Source organism: Dryobates pubescens, chromosome 6 (assembly GCF_014839835.1).
Source record: "Dryobates pubescens isolate bDryPub1 chromosome 6, bDryPub1.pri, whole genome shotgun sequence".
Taxonomy (NCBI): domain Eukaryota; kingdom Metazoa; phylum Chordata; class Aves; order Piciformes; family Picidae; genus Dryobates; species Dryobates pubescens.
The window spans coordinates 32,747,298-32,769,106 of record NC_071617.1 but is presented as its reverse complement, the minus strand read 5'-3'; the positions used below and the strand labels follow the sequence as shown (position 1 = coordinate 32,769,106).

The window sequence follows — 21,809 nt, the reverse complement described above, 5'->3', positions numbered from 1 at the left end:
TGACATGTTTGCAAGTCAGTTTTCTATGGTAGCTATCAACTTGTGCAAAAAAAACAAACAAACCAACCAAACCAAGACAAAACAACCAACCAAACCAAGCCAACAACAAAACAACAACAACAAAAAAAAAGTCCAACTGAACAACACATTATTTCCAGAAGATGACAAGAATATTCTAATTTACCCCTCTCTAGAATCCTCCAGAATCCACCATGCTGTGAGAGGACAGCAGGAGAAGACTTGATGGGGTGCTTGGTGCCGTGGGTTAGATGTTTGGGTGGTGTTGGATTGGTTGATGGGTTGGATGTGATGATCTTGAAGGTCTCTTCCAACCTGGTTTATTCTATGTATTCTATGACATGAAACATTCCCTGTTTCTGTAAAGTGAAAAGCTGAGGAAAGCTGAATTATCCTTGTCTGAATATGATGTTTTGATTGCTAGGTTCTTTCAATGCCAGTGAAAAGACACCACAGAATATGCCTAAGCCTCAGAGAAGTCAGTGTAAACTGTGGCTTCAGCCACAAATGAGAACCATCTGCCAAAACCAAGGTACAACACTTTTGCTGACCTAATTCAGCAAAACTTAAAGCCACTGCTCCATATGGACACGAGGATGCAAAAAAACTTAATTTAAAAACAAAAGTCAGCAAAATAATAGACAATTTTTGGCAAAACAATATTTCTTTCTTTGTGTACCTTAACTGGTAGTTAATTTGGAAAACTAGCTGGAAAAAAATATGCAGAAGAGTATGCTGTGCATTAATGAAAGACATTGAAAGAAAATGCAGTCATTGGGCAGAGTCAACACGGGTTTACAAAAGGAGAGTCTTGTTTAACTGATTTGATATCCTTCTACAATAAGGTCACCCACCTAGCAGATGAACGGAATGGAGTGGATGTAGTTTTTTGTAGTTCCACTGCAACTATGCCCTGAAGCATTTGATCACTATGATGGAAACAGTCAAATCAATGTGGTTTCTCTAAAGGAAATACTGCCTCCTTGACCTTTTTAGTTCTCAAATCTCTTAATAAAAGAGAACATAGAGTAGAATTGGTAGTCATACTGCACCTGGATTTTTTAAATGCAAGACTCCCTTCAGAGACCATTAAGGAAGATGGCCATGGGCAAAATCTTGTTAGATTCTTGCCTCCATTCAGTGTACAAATGAGCACAGGCCTCACACCACACTGGCTGCATGCTGTGTGCTGCCCAAAGCTTTCTAATAGCATCTCTCTTCCTGCCTGTCCATCATGGCCCTTAGTGGTCACATACCACTGACTTTTCACTGCTGCTGCTAATGATGTGAGCTGGCAGGCCTGTCAGCAAGACAGCCTATTTTATAGAGATCAGTTTTCATAGGAGTCTTTTGTCTGTCCTCATGAGATCCCAGTGACACTGATGACATTACACACTTAGGCATTAATAGTCCAAGTCTAGGAGCTCTTTTTGGAAAGTCAATAGGGGAGGCAGAAGAATCTCTTCTATTTGGGAAAATAGGCAAAATCTATTTCTTCTAAAAATCCCAGGGAAGGTAAGGAAAGAATTTACAATCAAAAAAAGACACACTCTTGGAATGCAAATTTACAACCCTCTAAACTCTAGTAAAATCTGTTGTACCCTGATTTGTAATCACTTTTAATATTTGTCTTTAAATAGCTGAAGGCACAATGCAGAATGCAACATATCAGTATTATTGCAAGGTGTGGAAAAAGTTAAGCTCCAAATGGGATCTCTCACCAGTCCTTCCTCTGCTTTCAGATGGAGCACACAGAGATCAATAAACCACACAATTCTCTGGGGATGAACTCTGCTAAAACACAAGCAGCTCTGCCCTGCTTCTTGCTCTTTTCATCTGCTGCTAGTGTCCTAGAAAAAAACAACTGAGTCACCCACTCAGGGCAAAAACTAAGCAAACATACATTAAAAACCCTGAATCCTAGAGACTGGCCATGGCACATAACTACAGCTCTGGTATCTGTCATTATCTTCTTGGTGTCAGACAGGAGATGATTATTCAGAGACATTATGCAAATCTTACAGAATCATCTTAAGCTTGCAAGCAGGCTGGGGGCTAAAATTTCTCTCCCTTCTATCTGCAGCTCTCGCACCCATCATGTTGTACCTGTAGTACACTTTGTGTGCCAGAGGTACCACCTGAGTCTGTAATCTCAGAAGACTAAATCTGCTTGAAAAGCACAGAATGAAAATGATGTATTTTTTAATTATGTCTACAATAGGCATAAACTGGATCAAATTTTTCTGTCTTCCAGGAAAATCATTCAACATTACCTAGAAGTTATACTCCAGATCCGTTTATCTTTTCTTAGTATGCATGTTCAAGATTCTTAAATCCCTGGGAAAAAAAAATATCATTTTTATACAAGCCAAGACTTTTCAAAAAGTGTGCCTGAAACTCCATGCCTCAAATCCATCAGCCCTGGTATCAGCTTGCTTCCCCCAAATACTAGCTCTCATAAAAGCCCTCACGAATGCAAATGGAAACTGCTTTGCTAATGGCAACTTCTGAAAACCAGGTTAAAGTTTGGTCTGATCATCTCACAATTTATACATAGATGCACATTTTCAGGGTCATACGCAACGTGAGAAGTACCACTGCTCACATCTTTTACAGATCATGACTTTGGAAGGCTGAAGTTGAAATCTTTGGATTTAAAAATCTTGCAGGAACCGTAACAGAAAATGGACATCACGGTGTACTGCAGATGTTCTTGGCAGGTCAGTTTATAGCTACCCAACTTCTCAAAGGGGCAGCTGAGCTTGGATTTTTAAAGACACTTTTGGAAGGAATGCTACCATCGATTCTTGGCCGTGATCTAGTTGCAGTTAAACATTTTGTTTAAAATCCCTCCCGGAATTACAGTCACATTGCTTGCTGCCATTGCAGTTCTTTGACAATGTGAAGCACTCCCCTCCTTACTGGATTAGTAGAGGATTGTTCAGGGAAGCTATTTTGTTATTGCACAATGACTTTTTAGAAGGGATTTTCAGCAGATAATTGCAGCACACGTAAAGACTAACTGAGGAAGTTTCCCCCACCTAGTGCCCCCCGTGCAGCTCCGCACTTCTCCTGAAGGGACAAAACCTCAAATGTGCCCTGAACTAGACAATGGAGCAGGAGCTGGGCGGTCTGGTCTTTCAGGATATTGCCCTTGTTGCCCAGGCTTGTCTGAACATGCCCTAGGGTCCAGGTGTGCATGCCTTTGCCCAAGTTTGGAGAAAACCTGATTCTATAGGTTAAAGTATCAGATTTCTATCTCTTAATCTTTGTTGTCACTGGGCATCATTGTTGTGGGAGGTCTATAAATGCTAGCCCAAAGGATGAGCAATTTGCCTTGTGTTACTGAAAGAAGCAACAAGAGCCACTGTGGAGGTTGAAGCTAAAGAACCCCTCCAAGGGAGGCAAAGCTACAAAAGCTGCCGAGCCCAGAGCTGCAGGGACGAGCTGCTCAAAACCCCAAGCACCAAAGATACTCCAGATCACAGCCCGCCCGGACAGCCGCATCATCTGCCTGCCTACACTGTGCCAGGGACGCAGCCTTCACGGAGATGCCTGTCCCCAGCACAGCAGCATCCACGTGCAGACACCACTGCCGGTCGGCGTGAGTTTGGGATTGTAAGCGCAGTAACTGAATATACTGAAGTGATCTGCAGTAACCCAGCAAAGCCGATTTTTATGAACGTCTGTTGAAAGGCTCTGTTGCCCTAGCCGTGCTATTGGGCGAGTTCTACAGTTGCCCTTTGTGGGCAAAGCCGGCATGTTTAAATTGTTCCTGCTTCTGTGATACCTTTCCACAATAGAATATTTTTTCCGCGGAATTTTTTATTAATAAAGTTATTAATATTTATATTAATAGTTCCGCCAATTACTGAATATTAATAACCATACCAGCACTTCAGCCCTCAGCCGGACCACGCTGCAGAGTAGCAGGAGCCGCGGGCACGGCCAGCCCAGCGGCAGGCGAGCCCGGCGAGAGGCTGGGGTCTAAGGGCAACCAGGGCCTTTCTAGAAGCCCCGCGGCTCCCCAGGAGGAGCACGACCCGTAGGATAACGTGCTGCTACAGCCCCTGGCAGCTCTCCGCCGACGTCTGCTCTCCCCTGCCAAGTAAAACGTGAGGTAAAGCCGTGCTTCCTCAGCTTTTCCCGCCGGCGGAGGACGCCCGCTTGATTCTCCCTGCCGAACAGCCCCCACCGCGAGCGGCAGAGCTAGCCCCGCTCTCCTCAGCCTCCTGGGGCCGCGCCGCCCCGCGGCATTGTGGGGGTTGTAGGCCGCCGCTGCCGCCGCCCGCGCCGTCGCTGCCCGCTGGGGCTGGGGTAGGACTGCAGCTCCCGGCGGCCGCGGGGCAGCGGAGCCCGGTCTGGCCGAGCGGCGGCGGCGCAGGGAGGAGCTGCGGGCGGCCGAGTCGGCCCAGCGCTGCTGGGAGAGGCCGGCGCGGCGGCGAAGGAGCTGGCTGCCGCGGCGGCCAATGCGAAACTGGCTGGTGTTGCTGTTCCCCTGTGCGGTTGGGGTCGCGCTGCACTTCTGGCTGTTGCTCAGTTGCCCTGGCGGCCCCGGGAGACACCCGGCAGGTAGGGAGAAAAAGGGCGGGCAGTAGGGGCTGTCCGAGGCACAGGCACTCTGGGCGCGCAGGTGTTCCCCAGCACCAGGAACCTGGTGAGAAGAGGTCGGGGGCGCGTGGCTGGCGGGACAGGGTGCTTGTGGGGCTGGGGAGAGGGGAGTGCCTCGAACTGCGGGTGGCTTAAGGTACTTAACGGGGCCGGGTGGCGAGGGAGCGGGGGGCGGCCCGCGCGGAGAAGGGTGGCGTGCGTGCGGGCTGTGGCTCTTTAAGGGTCGGGGTCGTCCCCAAGCTGTGTAACGCAGAGGTAGTGCCGGCGGCTTCAGCGTTTGTGTGGCTGTGGGCGGCACTTCAGCCAGCGGGTTTTGGTTGTCGGTCTCGGAGGGCTTCTTGGGGAGAGGAGAGCAGTCCGCCGGGGACAAGCACCCGGAGTGCCTGCGTCCGGGAGGTAACGACTCGTTACGTCGAGCTGTGGAGAACAGTTCTGGCTCTGCCATTAAGCTGGAGATACTACCCGCGGTCGCAGTACGTGGTTGTGGAGGAGTCTGCAGTTTTCCGTGGGGCAGCAGCCCCTTTCTGAACGCCTCCTGCGCCGCAGGGCCCCGCTCGTTCTGTCCATGGTGCGTCAAGAAGGAATTCCTACCCATCTCGCTTGCGTCGCGTCCTTGCGCTGTGTCCTGTTTGCCTTAGCGATCTTTAAAACTCCTGCGGTGCCAAAAACTAGTCATAGGATCGGGTAACGATACAACACCACAAGTGAAATCAGACCCTTAAGGGCTTACATTGGCCTCCTCATAGAATGAGTTGTAGTTTAGTCTGCAAGTCTTCATGCTTGGTAGACACAAGCATCTGTTGGACAGAAACTTTTGCCAGATACCTATAGGTGCTGTTTGGGAACATTAAGAAACCTTTTTCTGAAAAAATGATGCTTTTAACTTGGGATCTGCTCGGAATTATGCTTAGCCATTCAGCAGCCTGTTCACTAGCAAAGTCCCACTTTGCAACAGGTGCCTGTTCCCTGTGCAGAACGTAGGAACTCACAGCTGTGAGGAAAGCAGCGTCTACTGATTTCCAGTCGTGCACTGGAACAATGCACTTGTGAAAAGAGCAAGGGCAGTGCATTTGAGTAGGCCGCAGAATTGTGTGGTTGTCTGTGTGTCTGTATTCTGAACATCAGATATGACATGGGCAGCGGTCACACTTTGATTAGAGAAAACCGGGAGTTCTAGTTGTTAACCAGAAGAGTGTTTGAATTGTCTGGTTGGTTTTGTTCCTTGTCTTTCACGGTGCTGCTTTAGCGACTTAAGTGTGTTAATTTGGAGTCGAAAGTGGTAATTGTGGAATCTCATGATGACCTTTCCTCACAAAACGTGTTTACCACTAACAAACAGAATATCTCAAGTTGGAAGGGACTCACAAGGATCATCAAATTCAACTCCCTGTTCCTTGCAGGAGCATAACACTAAAGAAAATCCAGAAGTTTCTCAGCTATGGAGGGAAGAACCTTTCTTTTTTAAAAAAATCAGTCTTTCAAGCAGTTATTATTGCAGTTTGTTACTGAGAAACCACATTGTGTTAGATAGTGTTAGGATAGCTAGGACTAAAAAAGGAGTACTTTTTTGTAATGCTGAAAGAGTATGTGTGCATTTTTTTATGTGCAAGGGTTATTTAGTTGTAACCTGTTGAGGAATGAAGAGAGTAAAACTGATGTCTTTCAAAAACAGAGCGCTTCCATCATCCACAGGAAAATGGACAGTATTTTACATGTGCCTTCTCTTTGTCAGCCTGATAGTTTAAGAAAGAGTCCACCTCTTAAAGTACTGTGAAATGTGCAAGCTGTAGGTATGGCTGCCTTGGCAGAGGAAAGAGACCTCTTTTATCTCTAATGTCTTTGGTGCTATATTTTTGTATTCAGAATGTTTTGGGAACTTTAATAAATTCATACACAAGAGTAAGAAATGTCCCTATTAAAAGGTTGTGTGAATGTGAAATCTGAAACTATGTAAGAGGATTTCATACTGATAAAGCCAGACTTGTTTAATTTGATTGTTGAATGATTTTATATTATTTTTCTCTTGTTTGTCACTCTTAATTACTGCCTGAAATCACTGGTGTGAATAAAAATTAAACCTGATCATGGGACAATGTGTTACAATAGCTTTAACATCAAAATACATTATTTGTGTATTCTTTAGTATTTCTTTGTAGTCTGTGTGTCTCAATAGTTGTGTACTGTCTCAACAGTTGCAAAATTAGCTACCAGTGGGGGTCAAAGGCAGAATGAATAGCAGTTCTATTTTTTGAGGAGTTAAATTCCCCTCTCATTAGTCATCACACACATGCATGCAAATGGCAGTTTGTTAATCCATCAATAACCCGTTTTAGTGATTCTGTACTTCGACATCACTGATTTGCTAACACATGACTGGAGTAGACATCAATTCTGCTTACTTTTTCTAATAAGCAGCTCTTGATCTCAGTCTTTAAATATCAGCTGGGCAGCCAAAAGTGTTTGTGTACTGAAGGACTGGGGTGGCTTTTTGTTCATTGACTTGGATTCCTAGCAGTCTTAGGAAGAGGCTGCTCCAGCAGCTTGTCGTCCTGATTAGAAGTGTTTTCTCATTTCTGGCCTAAACTTACTTGCAACTAGTTTATGCCCTTGCCTCGGTCTGGAAGTTGGGAAGGAGACATGGTTCTTTTTGAACATTCTTGTGAGTGAAATTAAGGCACAAATGAGGTCATACATCAAGATGAGACTATTTATTAAAGAGAAAGAAATGGAGCAAACAAAAACAGAGAAAGAAAGAAAAAGGAGAGAGAGAAGGGAGAAAGAGAGGGCAGGAGAGATAGTTACCATTCCGTGGTCCTTCTTTGGTCGTGGGGATGTGGGGGCAGAAACCTTTCTGGGCTCCTGCTTCCAGCCTGAGATGTCCACAATGATGTTTCCCCCCAGTAACATAGCCCAGGGCTTTTATTACGTTTCTGGTTCATTCACTGTAGCTCCACCTGGCTCATATCAGCAATGCATAAGTGGCTTTCCAGCGGGGGGGGGCATCTTCTGTGTTTCTGCAGGGGTCAGTGCTGAGCAGCCTCTGTCCCTCTTTGCCATCCACTGTCCATCACAGCCCCTGGGCAGCTGCTGTCCTGATAGGCAGAGATGACACACCAGGTGAGCTGGTGTGTTGTCTGGACGCTGGGAAAAAATAAATATGATCAGTCCTGAGACCAAAGGCACTGGACTTTGCTTCGGTGTCCTGACTTCAGTGATCCCCCACTTTCATTTTGTTCACCAGTTAATGGGGTTAATTCACACATCTGAGCAAGATTTGTGCAGGAATGCATTCTTAGCTTTAACTGAAGTCCTTGTAGTTGGTTACTAAAAAGTCCTCTCCAAAGGAAGTTTGTGAGCAGAAAGCTTTAGTTCATTTTTTGCAAAAATCTTAGATAAATGCTAATTATAAAATGACCTCAGAAACTTGAGAAAGAACAGACAGACCTGCTTTTAGCACTCCAGGTGGATTTGTTACTAATTGTAGGTTTTAATTGATGGCACAAGTCTTATTGAGTAGGAAATTACTCACTGTGGGGGTTCAGTTTCTGTGCCTAGTCAGACAGCCCCACACATTCATGCCGCTACTTTGCTGATGCTAATGCTCTGTAAGACGTTATTCCTGTTACATTTCTGGGGGTGTGTGGCAGCTAAGAATTGGCCCTTTTGGGTTTGTTATACTCAATCTTTTAGTAGTGAATAATTACACAACAGATTTAAAACCACCATTTTCTAGAAGCTGCTTGTATGCCATCTGTTGTCCTGTGGTTCAGCATGTACTTCTTCAGGCACTGGCCTAGTAGAACAGTACACAAGTGTTTGTTAGGCTGACGTTTAGTGACCTGTCTGACAGAATTTTTGTCCATCCCTATCATGGACCTGTGTACATGACAGGTGAGAGAGAAAGGAGGAGAGATTAATCTGCTTTGGGCTATTTTAGTACTGAAAATAACAAAATCTAGACGTGACCTCTGAGGCTGTGAGTGGTGCTGTGCTTTGCAAGGAAAAATTCTGCCGAAATATGAGACTTTCTTAAGAAAATATGTTTTCTGAAATCTCTTTAAGTCTATCTGTCACTGAGTAGTATGCCTGGTCACAATGTTAAGTTATATTTTGAAGGCATGTAAAGACTAGTGGGCTGATGTCCTTGGAAATTGAAACCTCCTATTGACAGGTCTGATTTGGCATTGGCAGTAGCTGTGCAGTTCTGCTTAAAATGTCAGTTGTTCCCTAGCTTTATCTGTGAGATCTTACTGTGTCATTGTTTGCCGGGCATGGGCCATCCCTGACAAAAACAATCCCCTCACCTTTGATGAAATAATTGACAAAGAATCCACAACAAAACTGACTCTAACTGAACTGGAATTTTTTTAGAGTTTGCAGTTACTCTGTGGACTGAGACACTACAAGCAGTGCTGGGGTTTCATTTTTTGTGTTTTGGCATTGGAATGGGGGGCAGAGTGTACCAGTTCTGCCAGAGTTTGAGAGCAGTGTGTGGCTGAATGAAGGTCTTCATCGCTGCCCACTGAATTAAACAGCCAGCAAGGATCAAGTAGCCTTCCCTGGGAGCTGGCTTTTTTTCCATGGCATCAGGGATTGGCAACTACTATTCAAAGGATAAAGATGCTGTGCTTCCCTGCTGCCTCTCACCCCCTGCCCCTCCCAAGTTGGGGAAGGCATCAGTTTCACTGTTGCAAAGAGGATTTGTTTTATTCCTTTTATATCTGCACTTCTGATGCTTTGGCCATTGTCCCCAGATTTGACTCAGTACAAGAGAGATGTGGAGGTGCTGGAGTGAGTGCAGAGGAGGGCAATGAAGCTGGTGGAGGGCCTCAAGAATAAATCTTATGAAGAGTGATTAAAGGAGCTGGGGCTGTTTACTTTGAAAAAGAAGAGGCTGAGGGGAGGCCTCACTGCTGTGTACAGCTGCCTGAAAAGACCTTGTAGAGAGGCTGGTGCTGGTCTCTTCTGTCAGGTAATTGGTGATAGAACAAGAGGAAACGGCCTCAAGCTGGGATTGGGTAGGTTTAGACTGGACGTTAGGAAACATTTTTTTTCACGGAAAGAGTGGTCAGACATTGGGATGTGATGCCCACGGAGGTGGTTGGGCACTAACCCTGGATGTGTTTAAGGGTTGTTTGGATGTGGTACATGGGAGGTATGGGAGTAGGGGAGAACCTTGTAGAGTAGGGTTACCAGTTGGACTTGGTGATCCTGAGGATCTTTTCCAACCTGAATGTTTCCGTGATTCTGTGACTGGAAGTGTGCAAGTGCTGTATCAATTAATGGTGTTTAGAGCACTATCATCCCACTAGTATTACTTCTGTCACTTTGTAACTCATAAGGGTCCTGCCATCCCATTTTTTTTAAGGGAAGGCTGTTGATGTGAAAAAAAAAAAAAATCTGCCTACAGAGGATTTCCCTTTGAATCTGTAAAGCTTATTTAAAGGCTTGTCTAAAGGCTTATTTGTCTCAAGGAGTACTGTGCTCCTGTAGAAACCAGGGGTGCACATCTTGGCAATTTTTAGCGCTGGTATAAAGTAGGTACTGCAAGGGGGGCATACAGAGAAATGTGTAATGCAGATGCGCTGCAGCAGATTAAGTGAAGAAGATGCAGGAGGGGGAAAGAGCTGCTTTTGCTCTGCAATTTGTTCTTTTGCTCCCTGTTTCAGCACCCTGAATACAAACCTTTATATTCAGTTAATTCCTTCCTTTGTGTTTGTTTGGATCTTTCACAAAGCAGCACAAAGAAAAAAGGCATTATAAAACAGGAATATGATTGCAAAGTCACAAGAATGGGCAGAGCTAACAACCTGGAATGTGTGTGTGGGGTATTGTTTCCTCTTAGGCTTACCTAAGGAAGTGGATTACTTGAGAATATTCTAAATAAATTCTGCCTGGCATACTCAGTTCCATTCATTGATTTTAATGTGGGAGTTTGGGGTATCTGCATGAGTAGAAGAAAATACAAACCCCAGCCTTCTCTGGAGCTCACTTATTCTAGCAGTCTTGAGTAGAGGTTCTCTTGTATCTGAGAGTGCAGGCAGGCTGAGGCTGCTGTGTCTTTCTGTGCAGACACTAACAAGTCTTTTCTTTGTCCAGTCTAGTTTCATGAAACTAGTGAACTTAATCACTTTGGGGATTGCACACTAGTCAATCTTGACTGAAAAATGACTGACAAATTTAGTAGTTGGTAGGGGATTCATCAGTAGAGATCTGTGCATCAAGATTATATTTACCTTATTTGTTGACAAAATCAGGCTAAATGATGTCTCAATCTTTGCATCTCCTTGTAATTATATTTACTGAAATGAACATCGTATCTTGACATTTTGCTTGAGAATTGGTCTTACAGGAAGGAGAGATGCATACTAATCTTTGTAGTTTTGGATTTTAAAGAACTTAAAAAGCTGTTGACTGCTGCTTCAGGTGGTTTAAAATCTGACTAGGGCCAGCAGATCACCTGTCAGTGGCAACCTCCTTCCATGACCAGCACAGTAGGAGGTACACCTCTGAGGTCAAACATCTGAGAATTGTGTGGGACCCTGTCCTTACATAACTGTAGCCCAAGAAAGCTTTAGGAGCTTCTTATTGGCAGTGTGGCATGAGCCTGGCAGACTGGACTTCAGCAGTCTTAGAGCTGACAGAAGTACTCATTGCAGTTGCTTTGTAGAATTAAATGGCTTTTAGCAGCGCTGAGAGGGCTGCTTCCTTTCATGGTTTTGTAGCTTTTACTGTGGTTTAACAGCTTCAAGCAAAACAGCAAAGTAAAAGAAATTTTATTCCTAAAACTAAAGGAATGTAGGGTAGGCATTTGGCTCCTTATGCTCCACTTAGAAGTCTAGGGCTGCATGGGGCAACTAAGATGCAGCTTTAAGTCAGGACGAATTCAAAAGCAAGGCAACTAGTGATAGTGTGACCTCTGAATTGGAAAAACTTCCTTTCCTGCATCACTTTGGTTAGCAACACTTTCAGGGTTTATCATGAAATGTGTTTTCCTTCACAAACTACAAAATGCAGTGGTTTTGGGTGTGTGTGTGTGTTTTTTGGTGTTCTTTTCAGGTGTGGTTTGGTTGTGTTTTTTGGTGTTTGGGTTGTTTTTTTTAATAGTTGGAGAATTTAAAGGCTTAATTACCTTGCACAACCAGTTCAAGCATTTTTTAAAGCCTATTAGCAACACTTAAAATTTTGGCCTAAGAATACACAAAACCAGAACACAAAGAAGTTTGCTCTCCGATGGCTAGTATCACAGTATCACCAGGGATGGTGACTCCACCACCTCCCTGGGCAGCACATTCCAATGACAAATGACTCTCTCAGTGAAGAACTTTCTCCTCACCTCGAGTCTAAACCTCCCCTGGTGCAGCTGAGACTGTGTCCTCTTGTTCTGGTGCTGGTGGCTAGGAAGAAGAGACCAACCCCTTCCTGGCTACAATCACCTTTCAGGTAGTTGTAGAGGGCAGTGAGGTCACCCCTGAGCCTCCTCTTCTCCAGGCTAAACAATCCCAGCTCCCTCAGCCTCTCCTCATAGGGCTTGTGCTCAAGGCCTCTCCCCAGCCTTGTTGCCCTTCTCTGGACACGTTCAAGTGTCTCAATGTCCTTCTTAAACTGAGGGGCCCAGAACTGGACACAGTACTCAAGGTGTGGCCTAACCAATGCAGAGTACAGGGGCACAATGACCTCCCTGCTTCTGCTGGCCACACTATTCCTAATGCAGGCCAGGATGCCATTGGCCTTCTTGGCCACCTGGGCACACTGCTGGCTCATGTTTAGGCAGGTGTCAATCAACACCCCCAGGTCCCTCTCTGTTTGGCAGCTTTCCAGCCACTCTGACCCCAGCCTGTAGCTCTGCATGGGGTTGCCGTGGCCAAAGTGCAGCACCTGGCACTTGGACTTGTTAATTGCCATCCCATTGGACTCTGCCCATCTGTCCAGTCGGTCGAGGTCCCTCTGCAGAGCCCTTCAACCCTCTAACTGACCAACATCTGCTCATAACTTGGTATCATCTGCAAACTTGCTGATGACTGTCTCAATCCCCTCATCCAGATCATCAATGAAGATGTTGAAGAGGACAGGGCCCAGTACTGATCCCTGGGGGACGCCACTGGTGACTGGCTGCCAGCTGGATGTGGCACCATTCACCACCACTCTCTGGGCTCGGCCCTCCAGCCAGTTCCTAACCCAGCACAGAGTGTTGCAGTCCAAGCCACGAGCTGACAGCTTAGCCAGCAGTTTGCTGTGGGGGACAGTGTCAAAGGCCTTGCTGAAGTCGAGGTAGACCACATCCACAGGCCTCCCCACGTCCACCAGACAGGTCAGCTGATCATAGAAGGAGATCAGGTTGGAGAGGCAGGACCTGCCCTTCCTAAATCCATGTTGGCTGGACCTGAGCCCTTGGCCATCCTTCAGGTGTGCAGTTATTGCCGCCAGGATAATCTGTTCCATCACTTTCCCTGGCACTGAGGTCAGGCTGACTGGCCTGGAGTTTCCAGGTTCCTCCATCTGACCCTTCTTGTGGTTGGGGACCAGTATTGATTGCTTGTGTAAATTGCTGTAACTGACTTGGAGGGCAGCAATGTTTTCTCTTAAATTATTCTGCATCAAGGCACATAAATGCACATATCTGAATTAGCCTTATAAATAAATCATGGCTTTAGGTTTTTTTCCCCTCATGTGCCCGTCACTTTATCTTCTGCTAGTTCAGAGAGAGACAGATGAATCTCATTTTCTGAAAGTTGATTATCAAGTATTGTTTCTGCTTTTCCATAGGAAGTAGAAGTCTTTTCTAATAAGCAGAGATCTTATTCATTAAGTTTTTGTGAAAGTGAGATTCCTTCCCCACCCCCCACCCCTATTCCCAGTCATTTAAAAAGTAAACCAGCAAAACCCTTTGGGACAGAGAAGACTATCTTCTGAATACAGACTGCTGTAATGCTGCCTTACTAAGCCTGAAGATAGCTTGGAACAAGAAAGAGCTGTCTGTTCTAAAAGCAGTAGGATATTAATTCTGAAGCATCTGTTACACTAATGTTCCCATGTAAGGGAAAGCATAATTAATTTAAAAATATAAGCTAATTAAAAGTATGTATATGTGATTTGAGTAACTTGGAGGTGAGTTTTTTGAATTAGTTCAAGCCAACTTACGCTATTCTGAGTCAAGTCACCCCATAGACTTCTGCTCATCATTTTATTTTCCTTTAATTTTGATTTAATGAAGTGGCTCTGCTTCTCATTAAAAGTGATAAGTTAAAAAACAAATCTGTATATACAATACCTTGTGCAGTCTACAGAAATGTTAGTCCTCCTGTCAGATTTATATTAGAAGCTTATGGGTAAGGCTGCCGAGGCTGTTTAAAGTATGATCGAAGGATGGAAAAAGAATGAGGAAAGAAAAGAGATATGTGAGAAGGCATTCTGAGACTACAGGGGAATTTGCCATACCATTGTAGTCTTATAAATATGTGGCTGTCTCATGCACACTGCTGTTGTGGAGACCTGGCAGATCTTGGCAATGTAATGACCTCTGAAGACATACAGAGCCTCTGGGTAGTTGGTATTTACAAGGATGAATGAAAACTAAAATGGCATTCACAGGACTGAGCAATGTGTTTGATTTACAAATTGCTTCAGATGTTACATAGGGCTGCAGGTTTGTTGCTCTGTCATCCAACAAATCATATTACTGAACCTTGCCACCAGTTCAATGTATGGCTGTTAGTAGAGACAGGACAGCTGACTTCAGTAAAAATCTGAGGAATGGAACTAGAATACATAGAATACATAGAATAAACCAGGTTGGAAGAGACCTTCAAGATCACTGCGTCCAACCCATCAACCAATCCAACACCACCTAAACAACTAACCCACGGCACCAAGCACCCCATCAAGTCTCCTCCTGAAAACCTCCAATGACGGCGACTCCACCACCTCCCCAGGCAGCCCATTCCAATGAGCAATCACTCTTTCTGTGTAGAACTTTTTCCTAACATCTAGCCTGAACCTCCCCTGGCGCAGCCTGAGACTGTGTCCTCTTGTCCTGGTACTGGCCGCCTGGGAGAAGAGACCCACATCCATCTGTCTACAACCTCCCTTCACATAGTTGTAGAGAGCAATAAGGTCACCCCTGAGTCTCCTCTTCTCCAGGGTAAGCAACCCCAGCTCCCTCAGCCTCTTCTCATAGGGCTTGTGTTCCAAACCCCTTACCAACTTTGTTGCTCTTCTCTGGACTCATTCCAGCAAGTCAACATCCTTCCTAAACTGAGGGGCCCAGAACTGGACACAGTACTCGAGGTGTGGCCTAACCAGTGCAGTGTACAGGGGCAGAATGACCTCCCTGCTCCTGCTGGCCACACTGTTCCTGATGCAGGCCAGGATGCCATTGGCCCTCTTGGCTGCCTGGGCACACTGCAGGCTCATGTTCAGTCTACCATCGACCAGCACCCCCAGGTCCCTCTCTGCCTGGCTGTTCTCCAGCCACTCTGACCCCAGCCTGTAGCTCTGCATGGGGTTGTTGTGGCCAATGTGCAGAACCCGGCACTTGGATGTGTTAAATCTCATGCCATTGGACTCTGCCCATTTGTCCAGCCTGTCCAGGTCCCTCTGCAGAGCCTCTCTACCCTCCAGCAGATCAACTCCTGAAACTAGTGGTTTGCTGCTTGGGTTTTTAAGTTGTTCATGAATTGATGTAAATGTGTAAACTTTTCTTATGTTAATCTTAAGTTATTGATAAGTTTGTAGCTGTTTTCAGTATAAACTTGCTTAAACAATTGCAGAACTTAACCTTTTTCCAGAAAATCAGTGTGTGTGTGCTTAAAACTAAAATATTTAGTGGGAGGTAGGCTAGGAAAAGTTTGCCTGTGGAAACATCGCTTTGTACTTTCCCTGCTCTTGTACTGCTCTGAGAATCAGTTACAGAGCACTGTTTTATTTGGCTTTGGAACTAGGGAGTCAGGTGCAACCCACTATTAATAGCCTCTAAATCAAACTAAAAAAGATATACTGAAATCTTTTGGTTTTGTTTCAGTGCAGAGCAAGGCAAAGTCTGTTCCACTGCATGCCACACACTGAATATTCAATATGGTAGAATTTAGATTATAATTCCACTCTTTCCAGTGGGGGCATACAGTACTGACTGTGATATTTTTGGTCTCTTCAAATTAGATTTAAAAAAATCTTGTCTATGCTGTATGCACTAGATAAGAGGGCCCTCACATTTATATCTGTTTTCTTTATCTGCAGCCTCACAAGCAGAACCCATTGAGGTGAGAGGAAAGCCAAATATAAATCTCTCTTTAACTCCAGGCTGATAAATTTAACAAAGCAATTTCAGTTCAGCTACTTGCCTGACTGTTTGCAGGCTCTGTCAGAGCTTCTCAGGGGTCTATCCAGTCATAATCTTACTTGAAATCAAGTCCAACTTTCATGATCTCTAAATTAAAACTGCACAAGCTAAATCATGGATTGCAGATGTATCCAGCTATGAATAAAACCAGAGCATTCCCTTGTGTAGGGATGTAATACACTCGGTGAAGGCAGAGTGCTGTTCAACTTGAAAAGGTTAGAAACAATAACGCCTTGACATACTGTATTGAAATGGTGGAGTCAGGTGGTTCAGGAATTTTAAAAAGGAAGGAGGGAAATGGACATATTTCTGAATCTGACAGTCCTACATAATGGTGAAATCTGGTAGTCAAGGCCTGATACCAGTCATGACAAGCCCCCTCCATGCTGGAGGATTTATCAATGGGCAAACTGAAGGCCCAGACTGTCTAAAGGAGATTAGCAGAGGCAACAGTAGGATCTTTTACATTGCCCACAAGGCTTCCAGTGGCTGATAGGAAAGTGAGAAGGCCAGCAAGAGCATGTTCTCAGGGGTGTAGTTTGCTCATAAGACAGTCATATATTTGAAGAATGGAAGAATCTGTCAGTCAAAACTGAGCCTACTTTGTGAGTCACTGTTTCTTCATTTTGTTTTCACCTATGGTGACTTGCTTAATAAGCTCATTTCAGTAAAGTTTTCCTAGATTGCTGGTGAAGGTTTTGGCATGTTGAAAATGTTAGAATAGAATAGAATAGAATAGAATAGAATTAACCAGGTTGGAAAAGACCTTTGAGATCATCAAGTCCAACCTATCATCTGACACCATCTGATCAACTAAACCATGGCACCAAGCACCCCGTCCAGTCTCTTCCTAAACACCTCCAGTGACGGTGACTCCACCACCTCCCTGGGCAGCCCATTCCAATGGCCAATCACTCTTTCTATGAAGAACTTCTTCCTAACATCCAGCCTAAACCTCCCCTGGTGCAGCTTGAGACTCTGTCCTTTTGTTCTGGTGCTGGCTGCCTGGGAGCCCTAAATCTGAACCAAGAATGTGATAGTAATTCTGCTTCTTGTTTTTGATGTTTCCAGGTTCCCAGTACTCTTGCTTTTGGTATGCATTGTAATGATTTCTTGCAATTCAGGTTTATAATAAGTCTGTCACTTTATGTTTCTAGGTCCTCTGGCCTTCTTTCCTCTGTGGAAGCCAAAACATGATGTTATTGTAGGTGTTTTGTCAGCTCGACATAATCATGAGCTGCGCAGTGTTATAAGGAACACTTGGTTCAAGCACCTGAAACAGCATTCTGCCCTCAGCCAACGGTAATCTCTACTGGTTTGTGATTTGGGGCGGGGGGGAAACTATAAAGACTTATGGTGCTGAAATACCTTGATTGAATTTTCTGTTGTTTGTTTTGTTTTGTTTTGCTTGTGGGTTTGGTGGGATTTGTTTGTTTTTTTGTTGGGAAAGTTTCATGGTTTCCTGGGCTTTGTGAGCCTCTTGTAGTCTATTAAAAAAAAATTACATAGTGATTTGTAAGAATGCTTCTTGTTCTGGGCCATAACTGGGTTTTATGCAAGGAATAAAATGGAATTATTTGACTGTTCTCTGCTGTTTGTTTTTGCAGTTGGTTGCCACTATTCATTACTGGTGTGTAAGACTTTGCACTTTTTGTGTTGCAATGTATGCTTTGTACAGTGCACACCTTAAAATGCATAGTAATCCAGGATGCTTGGAAGCAGGCAGGATCACACTGGTGAGAGAATCACAAAAAACTTCTGCAGCAGCTTCAGCTGTAAAGTTTAGGTTTATTTCCCACTGAAGCAGGTGCACCAGACTGCTGCAGTGTGACTTACCGGCAGAAGCCTTCCTAATTGCTTGCTTAGACTTGACAGTCTACAGACAGCTCTGTTTTTGCTGAGAAAGTTCTGCTGCAGTTCATGCCTGGAAACATTACCTTGATAGGCCTCATACAGGAAACCATGTACCATTCACAAATTTGGCATCAGCATGCAATTTGGAGTGAAGCACAGCTACTTCAGTCATCTAAAAATGTGACCTTTCACAACCCATATGGAGTTCCAGGAGGATATTTAGCTGTTAGGTGAAAGACTGGGGATCTTCTTGCCCTTCGTACTGCTCCTGACTGTGGCTCAGTGTGGTACGTTGATCTGGGCTGGAAAAAGCAACCTGTTGTTTTGCTACAACCCCAAATTGAGACATTTCTTTGTAATGGGTAGCCAGGAGTCTTTGTTCCTCCTTTGATGCTGTGTTTTTTTTTCTTACTATGTATTTTGGTTACCTTTTGAGTACAGAATAGTTAAACGATTTTGAATTGAGTAACAAAGCCAGGCAGGGAAAGTCAGGTCTTCAAGATCCTTCAGTGTTGCTTTAGGTCTTTCTTCTGTTCAGTGTGCTGGCTGTCTTGAATCTCATTCCTAGTTGCCAATCTTCCTGATGCAATATGAAACGCTAATGTGGGTTTGGGATTGAGCTCCTCAGAGGGGATTCACATGGTTGCTCTACATACTGCTGATTTTTATGGAATTCAAAATCCTAATCCTGTGGAAGGCAGGCTGTTGTGATGAAGTGAGTTTATTGAAGATGGAGGGAGGAGGCAAGAGGACTGGTGTTAATAAAACCAAATTATTTTAGTGTCCTTGTCAAGTTTATAATAGGTGCGCATGGTTGTGCTGTGCCAGTGGAGGACAGAGAGGACCCCTACTCCTGCAAACTTCTGAACATCAGTAACCCAGGTATAGAAGTTAACTTTTAAAAATTCTATGATATGAACTAAAACCAAATCAGCTTTTCTGAGAGTCGTTTGGTGAGCTTAACTGACAGAGCTGGTTTTGAAAAGAAATGCCTCCTGTAACTTGCTGTCTTAATAGTTGCATTATCTTTGTGTGAGCACCCTGTGCAGGCATGAAAGGGAGAGGTGTTGGAGCCTGGGAAGGGGAGGCCATTGACTTCTAATGGATTTGTGTATTCCTTGTGTCAAGTGACAGCTGATCCCATGTAATCTCCATTTTTACTCCATTTCTGTGTAAGGTGAAGTAGGGGAGAACCAAAATGCCCTAGTCTAGTATGAAAGGAAGAAAATAGCAAGGCACCAGAGTCTTGAGTGTCAGGTGGACTTCACTGATGACAAAGTAAATTCTAAGCAACTCTGGATGAAAGGTTTTTCAGATTCTGCTCTAAAGAGAGAACAACTAAGAAATGTACCACAGAGGAAAAAAAATTGAACTCTGCCATATAAAAATTCCTAACTAAAACAGTAACTTCTTCCTTCCAGCTTTTTCTTTGTTTAATTTTTGCTCTTTAGTTGCAAGTTAACTAACTATTGCTTGGCTCTTAAGCCAATGATTTACCATAAAATGAGACTTATGTTACTTTCTCTTTGAATGGCAACATCCACTGCTTAACCAATCTCCCAAGACTAAATGGTACCTCAGGGCTTTGGGTAGTCATAATGCCAAAAGGCAGGCAGGATTTATTGTGTTTCTAGTCTGTTCCCTGTGGATATGTAAGCATTATCTTGCAGTTGCTGGTACCCTGCAATTGCTGGGTCACTGTGAGTTTCTCCTTGCTACAGTATGCAGACAGTTGTATTTTCTTCTCCTCCAGCGTTTGGTTATCCCTGTACACTTGTGAGCTGTGCCAATTAATTGAATTGGAATGCGCTGCATGTGTCCAGAGTGCTTTGTTTGTATTCAGTGTAAGAACCCTGAAGTCTTACCACCTCACCTTTGTCCTTTCTTTTACATACAGTTTTGAATCAGGAAATTGAAGCATTCAGTCTCCCTGAGGATGTACCTTCTGTGCTATCTGAAGACAGAATTGTCAGCGTGAATTTCCGTGTACTTTACCCCATTGTCATTACCAGTCTTGGGGTATTTTATGAAGCTGATGGGGTGGGATTCCAGAGGAACATCACTGTGAAACTGTACCAGGCAGAACATGAGGTAGAGCATTGTAGTTCCATTTTGAAAGTGGACTAAAGCATGTTGTTTCATTGTGGATTAAGTTCTAACAGGAAACAACACGCTGTTCTGGTGATTTAGAAGAGAAGCACAAACTGACAAGCACATCAATTTTATTTTTCTTCTGTTACATTGTAAATTCTTATTTCATAGGTAAATGAACACACATCCTGGATGGGGAAAAGATGCAGTTCATAAAGTGCTATCAGTTTAGTTAAATGCTATTTGGAAAGAGAACTTGTATCTAATTGCAAGACATAATTTTGATCACATTTGAGGTTCTAAATTACTGACAAATATCCAGGAAGTTTTTAAAAAACACAGTTGAATGTATTTAAAACACATTTGCAGAAAGACACATTTGGTGCCTTCAAGCAGAGAGGTGCAGGACAGCTGTAACTTTTTTTTGTCTTCTTCTGGCAGACACTTTGAGATTCTTAGAAGCTGGTATTATTAACAAGTATTGCTTAGAGGTAGTAATCAAACTTGAGTGATAATTTCCCCCACTCCCAAGCTTTATGCATCTGTAGAACAGCTTAGTGCTAACTTGGAGGGAAAAAAGGGTATGATTGTTGCATTTGGTATATTGAATCTATTTCTACCAATAACTTGGCAGGCCAATTTCAAGATTTCTGGCTCTGCTACAGCAGAAAGGGTTTTAAATTTAAGCTAATAATTAAGTTTAAGAAAAGCTTTTATGGTGGGCTTCCAAAGAGTTTGGTTTGTAATAGAAAAAAAGTGTTCTGTGGTCAGGTTTATGCTTGATAAATGATAGAATTCTAAATGTTGAAAGCCTGTTAATGTGATCTACATTAGCTTTTTGCTTCCAGGGAAGGAGAAAAATTAGTATCATAGGAGTGCTCGAAGGCTGTTTTCTGAAGACCGGAGATCTGGCAATACAGTATCTTTGTAATTTATTATTATCTAAGAGCCATTTGGGGGCCTATGTAGTATAGCAGCAGTTAAGTTTTAGAAGTCAACATCCTCTGTTGCAATTAATAGCATTCAACTATTTAAACTAAGTCTGTAAACTGGAAGAGGAGTCTGAATCTCTTGGCTGAATTCTAGTTGAATTTACACTCTTGTTCCATTGTTTGCTTCCACCGTATCAATCCAACACTTGAATTATTGTGACAATAAAACTTCCACTAAGTTTCATGTAATCAACAAGCCTGTTACTATTGTAAGGACCTGAAATGATAGAGATTTGCATGATCTCACAGCACTTTTAAGGTGTGTTTTTGTTTCCTGTTCACAGGAAGCTCTCTTCAGTGCTCGTTTTAGTCCCCCAAGCTGCGGAGTGCAAGTGAACAGACTGTGGTACAAGCCAGTAGAGCAGTTCATTTTGCCAGAGGTATGTGCAGTTATTGGAACTGTCTGCAGTTCTTTCAAGTCGGCTGGAGAGACTGATTGATAAAACTGGCCTTTGCTTGAGGCAGAAAAGGGCAAGTGAAAACCTCCAGAATGTTAGTTGAAGGGGTATGTATACTGTTTTGATTGGGAATAACTTAACGAGGCAGGAATTATAAAAATACAGTTATCTGTATTTCCCCAAAAACCCTGCCCCAAAATTATGTACAAGACTAGATACATTTTATTTACAGGTTCTGTTTGGTCGGGAATTCCACAAGGATGCTTACGGGCAACTTTAGCTCAATTTAGAGAATTCAGCAAATGGAAAAGGCTGAGCCATAAAATAGCTTTACCCCACTTATAAAATCAGAGGAAAACCAGGACCCTAAGGAAAAGCCAAGAATGCCAGTTGTACTCATGAGGGCAGAGTAGGAATTTGGAGATGGTCCCTGGATTTCTCCTTGATGGTAGCCTCCAGAACTGCTAGCTTTATAATCCAATTTGTGGATCACATGGCATAAATCCG

At 43.8% G+C, this 21,809-nt stretch overlaps 1 protein-coding gene across 2 annotated transcripts in view; it reads left to right on the top strand.

Annotated features, from left to right (window-relative positions):
• The first annotated feature begins 4,398 nt into the window (after positions 1-4,398).
• Positions 4,399-21,809, top strand: part of B3GALNT2 (beta-1,3-N-acetylgalactosaminyltransferase 2) — a 31,170-nt gene continuing 13,759 nt past the window's right edge. For both annotated transcript variants that reach the window (XM_054162275.1, XM_054162274.1), the window contains exons 1-5: positions 4,399-4,590; positions 17,125-17,269; positions 18,603-18,703; positions 19,719-19,912; positions 21,189-21,284. In XM_054162275.1, coding sequence (XP_054018250.1) covers positions 4,488-4,590; positions 17,125-17,269; positions 18,603-18,703; positions 19,719-19,912; positions 21,189-21,284 — 639 coding nt within the window. In that variant the 5' untranslated portion in view covers positions 4,399-4,487. The remainder of the gene's footprint in view (positions 4,591-17,124; positions 17,270-18,602; positions 18,704-19,718; positions 19,913-21,188; positions 21,285-21,809) is intronic.